We start from the raw sequence: 12,074 nt of genomic DNA on the forward strand, positions 1-12,074 counted from the left end.
CGGGCATAACAAATATCTGTATTGCGTTCTCTTAAGCGGACAATTAAAATTGTCTTTTGCTTTCCGTTATATTACCTAAAAATGAGAGCGTATATTTACATGTTTGCCGCTTGTAGGCTTTTGGAAAATGTATATAATATATATATATAATGAAAATATTCCCTTATATATCCTTAAAATCTGATATGATAAATACTAGTCATTTAGACTTATTAATTATAACAGAAAATTGGTATTCATGCGTGGACTATGAAAATGTTGATATTATGATCGAAAATTTTAATTCTAAACTTAAATAATTTATTAATTATTCTACGTATTCTAATATTAAGCATAAATCTAAAAAAATGTTTAAAATCAAAGAATGGATTACAGCTGGTATTATAACCTCAATTAGAAATAGACAAAAATTATACGCTAAATTAAGAAATAGGCCTATATTTATATTGACTCAAATTTTAGAAAATATTACATTTGTTATCGAAATACGTTAAATTTATTAATCAGAAAGTCTAAACAACTATATTATCAAAATAATCTAAATCGCGCACAATCAAATACGAAACAGGTTTAGAACATTATAAACGAGGTCACAGGTAAACAGTCCTGTAAAGTATTTAAGTAAAAGTATTTGTGTAAAAGTATTCAAATACTTTTTTAAGTATTGAATAACTTTTTAAATACTTTCAGCATGAAATATTTTGAATGGTATTTTAAATACTTTTTTTTGTATTAAATACTTTTTGGTATTGAATACTTTGTTTTTTATTTCGAACATTTTATTTTTATTCGAAATAATTGGTTGGAAAAATATTATTGTCAACTACAATAATTGAATAATAGTTTTATTTAATATTCTGTTTTTCTGAGTTAGCCGAAGCCCAGGGCCGGATTATGGTCATAATTTAAGGGGGGCTATTACTTTTATTGAGGCCTTTTCACCTAAAACAATTTCCTTTTTTTCTTCTGATTTATTAATTTGTAATAAATATAAATTAAAATAAGTATAGCATTGTTTTTAAATAACATTTTATTCTTATATCATATTATAACTTTTTTGGCATATGCAATAAAATTTAATATAAATTCTATTTATATGATATTAAATAGTATTAATATTTAAAATAAATATTTAAATTTAATTATGTTAAATTTACTTTATCAGTGTTTGTCTCAATTTCGCCGACGGTTTTTTTCATTTTTGGCTCAAATGCAGGATTTTCAATTGGTTGAAAGAAATTTGACAATTTAGGAATTTTGGCTTCGTACTCATTTCTAATTTTCAGGGCTCTTCGTTTTGAAGCACCAGATTCATGTTTTCGGAAAGACATGACTATTAAATCACACTTGATAGATAAATTCAATAAATTTATAACGTTTAAATATTATATGATAATAAAGTAATAAACAATCGGAAATCTCAAGCTAGCGTCTGCGGTCTAAGCTAACATAATCAGTACTGCACCTACGGGCTGCAAAAGTACGTGTTTGTCGTTCATCGAACGTGTAATGCACTAGGTTTAAAAATAAATTTAACCGATTATATTTATCGCGTTGACGGATCGGCCGGAAACCCGTTCGATAACGACGATAACGAGTTGCAAGAAGCGACGACCACTATACCTATAATTGGGTCTTGTGTGTCGGTAATGAAGTATCAAAGTCCATGTCCATTTTAATATGGCATAAATTTAAAATGTATAAGTTATAATAATGTTTTGAAAAAAATTGAGTTGACATACTGTGGCCCCTTTCAACTTGCGGCCCGGGGCTATAGCCCCCCTAGCCCCCCTAGCCCCCCTTGATCCAGCCCTGCCGAAGCCCAAAGGTTTGTGAAAACCAGATTTCTAAAAAAAAGTTATTGAATAACAATATTCCCTTTAAAACTATTAGATAACTATTAGATTACCTACTACCTATGTGTTTATATTACGATAATTAGAAAACCACTTTAAAATGTCGAAAAATGACGTGCTATTTGAGGTTGATAGTTTTATACGGAAAAATATTGATAAAAACTATAAAGCATTAGGTATTTTCCTAGATGTTCATAAAGCTTTTGACTGTGTAAACCATGATATTTTACTAGAGAAATTAGATAGGGCTGGTATAAGAGGAGTGGCAAATAACTTTTTGAAATCCTTTTTAAGTGGACGAACCCAAAGAGTTAAAATTGACGATAATTTTAATGATTCTTTAGAAATTTCTTGTGGAGCTCCTCAAGGTACTGTGTTAGGCCCATTATTATTTATAATTTTTATTAATAATATTTTGAATATAAAAACAAATATTAATATAAAATTATTTAGTTTTGCCGATGACACTGCCATTTTAATATCTGATCCAAAAGTTAATAATCTATATTATGAAGCTAATACCATTTTAAATACCGTTTATGGGTGGTTTTGTAAGAATAAATTAAAATTGAATTTAACAAAATCTAAATTTATTAATTTTGAACTTTTTTCATCCAATATTTCTATAATTAATAATAATTTAATACTTCATCCATTAAACTGTATACCTTAATTTCACTTCAACCTGCAGTTATAATTGTATTGATTTTGAAAATGTATTAAAAATTAAATATCTGGGATTAATTCTGGATTATAGGCTAAAATGGGATAGGCATATCAATTTTATAAATAAAAATTTACGTAAATTCTTCTACATATTCAAAGATACTAGATAGGTATATATTTAAGAATTATTAAGAATTATTTCAGATATTTTTATTTTATTTTTACATGTTCACTGTAATATTATTATTATAATTAAAATATTGTTGTATTAACATTATGTAATTGGGCTTGACCCGTATTGTAAATAAATAAGTAAATAAATAAATAATTATAAAATAATTATTTATTAATCCCTAGTACAATCTTTCTATTCTTATGGTTTATCAATTTGGAGAGGAACCTATAATATCCATTTATTCAGACTAAAAGTTACTATAAATTGTCTTATTAAATATTTATTTAATTTACCTTTTCAAACTAGCACTATCATTTTATATAAGTCACTAATTAATGTAAAAACTTTAAATTTATTTATAATTTGTCTGTTCTGATAGATTTATATAAACACAAATATTTAATAACAATATTTGATCATGAACATAAAACTAGGTTTAAACAAAATATTAACATATGCTTATCAAATTGTATTAAAGTATTTGGTCAAAAAAGTACATTTTATATTGGCTTACATTTATGTGTTTCATTTAATATTAATATAAATAATTTTAAGGATCTTACTACCTACTTTTAAAAAATATATAAAAAAATTAGATTTAGATTGTATTTAATTTTAATATTGCCTCTTATTTATTGGCCTCTTTATTATATTGTTTTACTCCATTTCATGATCTTTATATATTTGTTTTTATTCTAATTAAGTCTCCTTTTACTGTTATTTAATGTAATTTATATTTTTTAATTATCATTTGCTACTAGAGTACTTATATCTTACATAAATTCTTTTAAGAACTGGCTCTCCCAGCACAAGCTCTGCTTTTTGGAAGTGCTGCAATATTGTCAAATTTTCATAAGATAAAGGTAGGATAGGTACATACCATACAAGGTAATCCTACCAATGATGAATCTAGATAAATACCTCGATAAAATTTTGAAAATATTTCGACTCTTTTTGAGCTGTTAACGGACATTTTCAGTTTCCATTTTTTTTTTCTATAAATATTAATAAAATTTTATTTGTTGGGTAAAAAAAGCGTGAAAATTTAATACAAGTCTCCTGATATATCGTTACAATAGCAGTTGAAAAATATAAAAAATACATAAGCACAATTTTTGATACATAAGCACAAAATTCCCATTAATTTTCAAAAGCGTCGTTAAAAACAAAAGAAAAATTAAGGAAAAACGGGAATTTTTACGCAAAGTCGATTCTTCACAAAATCGACTTTGATTTTTGTTGTAACATTAAATAAAAAAAATTACCGTAGATATATGAAATTTTCACTGGTTGTTTATATTTCCATTTTCTATACATGGTAAAATTTTAAAATATTTCGATTTGTTTTGAACTGTTTAGGGACATTTTCAGTTAACAATTATATTAGTTTTTTTTTTTCTATGAATGTCAATAAAACTTTTTGTGTTGAGTAAAAATAATTGAAAATTTAATACAAGTGTCCTACTATAATGTTACAATAACTTTTGAAGAATATTAAAAATCCTTAGTCACATTTTTTTTTATATGCATTTGAAGTTCAAACTTTTTCAATTAGTTTTTTATTTTAGTTTTTAATACTTAGTGATAATAAAAATATGTACTGTTAAGTTGAATCTAAATTGTAATTATACTGTCAGTACAGACATTGTAGCTGATTGCCGAATAGGCGAAGTAAGTTATTTAAACTGGTCTTGTATAATATTAATTATTAACGTATATACATTTTTATTTCAATGTATAAAACTTATATTATGATGTATCATTTTTATACAACTGTACTTAATTTACTATAATAGTATAACTTATAATTATACATTACAATTGATCTTATTAATGTAGTCCAAGTATGTCAAACACGCGGGCAATCATTTTATGGCCAGCGGATAGCAATATTAATGAACAATATTCATTTTAAACAAAAATCTTAAATCATAGCATTTTCATTTCGTATCACACCATATTATTATCTGTCTTATCTTCTGAAGATAAAATAGTAATTTAATAATTATTGTAGGAACCAGGTATAATATATTAGTATTGTAAGTAATGAATACAATTTAAAATGTGTATACCTACAACTTACAGGCTATAATTGTTTTTTTCAATACATTTGTATGTACATACAGTATACTAAATTGCACATTCAATATATTTTACCCAGTTATTACTTTGAGTTTGACACGCCTTCTGTAATCTTTAGGTTTAATAAACTTATAATCTTGACTGTAGTAACATAGGTAGGTAATATTCTATACAAAACATATTTCTCTTAAGTTAATAAAAAGCTACCTATACTCTCTATAGATATGAACATAATATCTTAAGCAAGATTATTTTTACATAATATTTATTAAATTATTATTTAAATAATATGAATTATTTATAATCAATATTATTAATTATAACTATTTACAAGTTCAGAAAATACATTTTAATGAATCACATAGGTAATAGGTATAAATTATATTATATTCTAAAATTGGATACATTATTCATTTATACCTACATAAATACTATAATCTATATATTGGATTTTTTAAAATTATTTTTATCAATATTTACACTTTTAATCATTTACAAGTCATTGCTAACTATTTGAAACAGATAGACAATGCATTGTTTTTTTAGACAATTATTTATTACACAAATTGCATCAGGAATATTAGAACCAAATACAGTTCTATTCTTTTATTTTTACCTATCTAACTGGTGTTCTCGTACCAACTTGATCATCAATTTTTTTTATTTCATAATGGTTATATACTTATATACAATATACATCATAATATTATATCCATTCAATATGATCAAATAATTTCTACAAATATTGAATCAATATTGTTATATAATATGTGTATATAACTACAAATGAAGTGTACACAACTACACCGCATATTGTTGCTGTGCCACCCATGTCCATCGATCTTTCCACATGTAATTCACAAAAGACAAAACAGTTTTATCCTATAATTGAGGCATACTCTGATGGGAAACAAATCATTTAAAACATTTTAATGTGAATCGATTGTCAAAATCGGAATAATTATGCATGGAAAGCAAGAATGGTTATTTTTTTAAATTATTGTAAAAATATAGAAATTAAAAACAAATTTAGTGTAAAATATGTCTATAATTCTTAATTATAATGATTCACAATAAAAAAAAACACTAATCAAGCACTGAAATTATGAGAAAACTGATATAGATTGCAAAACTATAGTTGATTAATGTAAATTAAGGGGGAAGGAGTTATAAACAATACTTAAAAATAATATACAAACGATTATACTTTTATCAATATGCAAAAAAGAAAAAAAACTTTTAAACAAACTTAATTTGCACTAGAATTTTAATTAAAATTATATTGTTGATTTAGTTAGAAGTTTACTTAGGAAACAAACATATTACTAACAAGTAAGTAGCAAGAAATACAATATAAGCAAAATATTTAGTTGTAATAATATTAATATAAAAGATATATAATAATTTAATTAATTTCCTTACTTGTTTATTTAATTTAACGGTGGTCAATTTAAATTATACAGAAAACTTTTCCTCAAATATTCACAAAATGTTTTAACATAAATTATATACACATATGATTCTATTATAACTACCAACCATGAGCCAATGAGACATATCATATCTTAATCAGTATTAAAATGTGGCGGCTTATCAATCACTACTCCAGTAAAAATTTGACCATCATCATTTATACTGGATTCCATTAATTTCCATTCATTAGTGATAGGATTATACGTTTCTATAGAGTCTAAAGTAGAATCATTATCCATTCCACCCACAACATACAATAAACCATCTAAAGCGATTACTCCTGTATTAAAAAAACGTAATTTAAATTTAATACAATTTTGTAAGGATTTTCTTTGAAAAATAATTATTATTGTTACCAGGACTGTATCTGCACAAATGCATATCGGCTCTAGGAGTCCAACCAGAAGGATTTGTTGTATAGGCTTCTACACTTTTTTGAACTGTTCCTAGAGCACTTATACCACCAATAGCATACATAACACCATCTAAGACTGCTATACCAGCATTACTGCGACCTATAGACATATCTTTAATGAATTTCCAAGAGTCAAGGACGGGATAATAACATTCGACTGATTTCAATGAATTCTTTGATGAACTATCATAACCTCCTACCTATACAATTGAATAAAATATAATGTAAAATAAAATAAAATTTAAATTAAAAAAATGAAATATTTCTTTACCGCGTATAACTTATTATTTAGTACTCCAATGCCAAATTGCTGTCTTTTACGGGCCATACTAGCAACCATTTTCCATTTTTGAATACTGATACGAAAAACCTCGGCACTCTTTAAATCACTAGAACCGTCAAATCCGCCAACCTAGTTTTTAATATACCTAATATATTAAATGTATAAAACGAAATAACTAATATATTGATAGAACTTACAGCATATACACTATTATATAATACACCAACAGCTAAATGACTTCGACCAATTAACATGTCTGCTGTTTGTACCCAACAGGGTGCTTGTGAAGTTAAATCAAGCATTGAAACAGATTGAGATTTAGTTTCGCGGTTATTACCAACAGCAAACACAAACTGATCTGCTATTAATGCAAGATGTGCTGGCCGACAGTATTTCATTTTCATTTCTAATACATTGTGCCAAAGGTTGTTTGCTGGGTCATACCAATTAGTAGAAGTTTTTTTCGTATTTGTCGACCAACTTAACACAAGAATAACCTGAAAGAAATAACTTGATACAATTATTGTAAAGATAAATTAATCAAAACATTTATACTTTTTGTAAAATGTCAAACTGTCTAGGTTTACTCCGGACAGTTAGTGGTTTAGTGAAAGGTTGTACTGACTTAAGTAGATTTACATGGAATGCTTCAAACACATAATCTTTGCCTAGCAATATTATAATAATAAAATATTAACTCATAATATAAGTAGACATCATTTTTATAAAAAAAACATACATTTTGGACTATTTTTAATAAGAGGTTCATCAACTACTTTTTCTAATATATACTGTTTTGAAATTAATGGCAAACGTACATGTTCCATCAATTCGGAGAAAAAAATTTTTCTATTGTCCAACTCATGTTCCACCCAATTAGTAACACATTCAAATACCTATATAACAACAAATAAATACAATGTAATTAATATATAAGAAAATTTAGTTGTATACAGTCAACACATCAATTTAATTTATAAATTAATTTGTTATATCAGACACCATAGGCGGAAATCCATTACTATTAGGTTAGCAACTTAATATAGATCTTGATTTACTCAAACTGTCGTTATTAAAATTTCAAAACTAATAAAGTTACAAAAGCATATCATTTTGAGTTCTTAAAATGTGGTACAATATTCCTACAAAGTTGAACTTGCACCGATTTAAAAATATCGAAGACATATGTATAATTTATTTGATAAGTGTTTGAAGTTCAAATACAAAAGAGACAAATTTTGTCAATAACTGTTATAGGTGGGTATTTTAATTATGTTTAGTTTTATTATTTCTAATTTATTGTTTCATAGTTCATACAATAGCTACTTATACAAAATAAATAAATAAAAAATAAAAACTACACATGAGTATTTGATAGATTAAATATTTAAAGCTCATCAATAAAGTCATCATGAACCTTTTCAGCTGTATCAATGATTTTCAGTTGATTTGTACAACCTAATTGTTGATTTCTATAATAAATTTAATCAACTACCAAAAACTATTTTATCAGATATTAAAAAAAATTATATTTACAATTTAATCCCTTTCCACATCTATCAAGCCGACCTATTAATTTTGTTTTGTGGAATAAGTGAATATATACCCCATTCAAACTGCCATTGCATAAGGTTATATTTGTAATTATGTGTAAGACAGTGTACATTTATATTGTATCCAATTTTAAAATGCAAAAATTATAAATTTTAGTTTGCTTACTTTTTCTTCTAATGGAACAAAAAGGTCATTACAGGAAATAAGTTTAATTACTTCTACAGAAGATAAAGATAGGAACTCATCACATTTTACCACTTTTCTGAAAATAATAATTATAATTAATACAATTTGAATGGAACCAGAAAATTTAGATATGTGTATCATACAAAAACTGTTTTTTAATATATGCTTCCGAACTCAACAACAATTCTGTACAGTTATGTAAAATAGCAAATGCTTTTATACCAAGACAATTTGAAGGATCCAGTTGTGTTTGTATAAATTCAGTACACACATTTTTTACATAGTCTAACTGTAAGATAGTAGCAGATGATAACAAACCCTTGAGCAATCAACAATAAAACATTTTAATAATTTATGTGTATGTCTATAACAAATCATAAAATATATTATACTTTACCTGAACATTTTCTTCGGTCACTGTGATTTCACCAGTATAAATATAATTCACCAATAGTTGTAAAGCGGTAGAATCTAACTCTGTAATATGTACCAGATCATTACTGCTTCCTTCAAAACTAGTGAACATCGCACAGAAATATGGACTAGCTGACCCTAAAACAACTTTATGCCCAAATAACATTGTACCATCGTTGGTTTCTATTCTAATATCACAAAACACTTTGTCTCTAAAAATAAAAATGTGTTAGGTACTCGTTGTTTTGATAGCTAGTAACAGCTAAAATAACTCCAACATACTTGTGTAAAGATTGAACGACTTTGAATAATCCAACGATGTGAGAACCATTTATATGCTTTTTTGGTTCACATATTTTGAATGTTGGAATTAGCTTTTGTACATCGTTCATCTCCGTCCCAGACATCATGATACCTTTTAAAATAATATATTAAAAATGGTGGATAACTTATACATATTTATTGTGTCTATAGTGTATACCATAGGCTTGCACACAGGTGTCCGGTGCGGTATCTGATTTAACTAAATAACATTTAATTTTTAATAAAATATGTGATCAAAATATCATGATCTGTAAAAAAAATTAAATATCTCTCCATTATACTAAATTGTGTAATACTTGTTAATCATTTTTCAATTATCTAATATTAAGATTTATACAACAAACATAAAATTAGTCTGTCAGTCTGTGAGTTGTGTGTGGATAATAACTTTATGGTATACTTAACTGTGGTTATTTATATTTTTATATTATTATTTAATACTTATTAATATGAATGTTTTGACTACCTATCAGTTATGTATACCTATATTACCTACTAGATACCATATTCTACGAGTACCCAAAATTAAAATAACGTACATTCATACATAATAATCTATTAAATTTGCTAATTATTTTTTTTATTTTTTTTATTAAATTGTTTGAATAATAAAGCTGAATTAAATTAGAATAATAAGCTAGAGTAGAAAATGATTATAAAATGAACAGATCAAAATCAAAAACTTGCAAGAGTATAAAAAATAATTTATTTAAATAAGAAGGTAAAAACGTTTATTCTAAAAAAATAATAAATATGGTATGATACCTATTATATGGTGTTACTATAATTTTTTTTAATATTAATTTACTAAGGATTACATTTTTTTTAATAAGTAGGTTCTCAATTTTAAATCAGTTGAAAAATAGGTTTTAAGTTGATTTATAATTTATTATAAACAGATACAACTGTACAACGGTAAAGAAAATTAATTTTATTAAACATTTTTAAATTATGAAATCAAAATAAATATACCTAATATGCTCCAAATATTGGTTACAGATTTATGATAACTTGGAATAGTTTTTGTGTTATAGAATCGCTATCACAATAATATCATTATTTCGCTTTGGTAGTATATTATAAATTATAATTTAAAACAAATATTATTGAATTCAATTGAATAAAGTTGTATTTTCTTACCTATTATCGTGTAAGTGTTATATCCTTCAGTATAGTTTACTTCAAATCTCTGACAAAACTATCAAATGGACATAATAAGTGCCGAGCCTGGTACTATTATTCAAAAACTGATTCATATAGGTACAATATTTAGAATTAAATTGGGAACGTTTCCGCGAAAGTGTGAAAATTGAATACGATTAAACAATCAACAAAACAACTAAATAAGACACAACCACAGAAGCAGGTACCCTACCTATTGTAATAATTTATTCCCTTTTTATTATTGTAACAAATTTGATAAGTAAATAATAACACGAACAAAACCATTATAACTGATTACACAAGAAACAAGTCGACGTCAAGTCCACTGAACTAAATACATGGAACGCGTATTGTGTATAATTCTCGTATATGAAAAATGAGACCATACGGGAGCCGCCATATGCATTCCGATTTAATTTTTAACATTGATATTGTGATGATGATAACAATTTTCATAGATAACATAACATTTCACCATGTTTTCCCTTTACACGGAATGCATATGGCGACTTCTTATGAGGCTCATATTATGAATAATGCACGCGTTCCATGTATTTAGTTCAGTGGTCAAGTCCGTCGAGACGTAATAAGTAAAATATTAATAACCTAAAAAACAATTATTACAATATTACGATTAGAGATAAGAATATTTTTGACCGTGGTAACTGGTAGATTGCGAATAAAACATGATAATTACTATCTAACTAATTTTGGCGAAAGGCACAAAAGTTTGGCGTCCGTGAGGATATTCCATAGAGTAATACTATAGTACTACTACTACCTATATTACTCTATGGGACATTACTACATTACTCTACGGTCTGGTGTAGTGATGGGCACTACCGAATAGTTTTTACAATATTAATTGTCATGCGATAGTTTAAAAAACAACCGAGTGATTGTTCGACTGAATAGATATTTTTAACCATAGATTTTTTTTTAAAAACTATTGAGTAATACACTCGATAGTTTTCTCTCGGAAGTAAATAGTAATACACGTCTGGTACCAACATGTTTTGACTATCGAGTTGAAAAAAACAGTCGAGTGATTTTTCGATACTATCGACCGAATTCGATAGTTTAAAACAATCGGATCGTTTGACAGTTAGACTCGATAGTGCCCGTCACCCAGTGGTATTCGGACACAGTATAAAGAGTAGGTACTGAGTAATATACGACTAAATAGGTGAGTAATAACTATATTATAGTGTTATACTGGGCACCTAGTGGAATAAGCAGTAAGTGCCAAATTTACAAATTTGAGGTTATTTCATATTCAGCATAATTGTATAATTCCGCTTCTTTTTTTCCTTATGAAAAACAACGTACCTAACTCCACTAAAAATGCCTTTAAAATGCATTATAAAATGTCGTATCGAACAAATTATTGTCAAATACTAGGGAATACGCAGTATGTAGAGAATAAAGCAGTATATCCAATGGAGATACTCCTTATTTTACTAGTATAATAATTTCTCAATG

At 26.2% G+C, this 12,074-nt stretch overlaps 1 protein-coding gene across 3 annotated transcripts; it reads right to left on the minus strand.

The window, feature by feature from the left end:
* Window positions 1-6,195: 6,195 nt before the first annotated feature.
* LOC100574169 (kelch-like protein 2) lies at window positions 6,196-11,071 on the minus strand. Of its 3 annotated transcripts, XM_016800628.2 has the most exons (12): window positions 10,569-11,011; window positions 9,586-9,676; window positions 9,387-9,519; window positions 9,088-9,316; window positions 8,834-9,009; window positions 8,670-8,766; window positions 7,690-7,846; window positions 7,506-7,618; window positions 7,148-7,447; window positions 6,939-7,079; window positions 6,609-6,867; window positions 6,196-6,532 (listed from the first exon to the last, which is right to left on the minus strand). In XM_016800628.2, exons 3-12 carry the CDS (start codon window positions 9,512-9,514, stop codon window positions 6,345-6,347), a joined length of 1,788 nt encoding a protein of 595 aa, XP_016656117.1. In that variant the 5' UTR covers window positions 9,515-9,519; window positions 9,586-9,676; window positions 10,569-11,011; the 3' UTR covers window positions 6,196-6,344. The 3 variants fall into 3 exon arrangements, with proteins under 3 accessions (XP_016656117.1, XP_029346146.1, XP_016656116.1); XM_029490286.1 differs by lacking the exon at window positions 9,586-9,676 and having other exon boundaries at window positions 8,834-8,979; window positions 10,569-11,071; XM_016800627.2 differs by lacking the exon at window positions 9,586-9,676 and having other exon boundaries at window positions 10,569-11,010.
* Window positions 11,072-12,074: the final 1,003 nt, after the last annotated feature.

Source organism: Acyrthosiphon pisum, chromosome A2, assembly GCF_005508785.2.
Source record: "Acyrthosiphon pisum isolate AL4f chromosome A2, pea_aphid_22Mar2018_4r6ur, whole genome shotgun sequence".
Lineage (NCBI taxonomy): Eukaryota > Metazoa > Arthropoda > Insecta > Hemiptera > Aphididae > Acyrthosiphon > Acyrthosiphon pisum.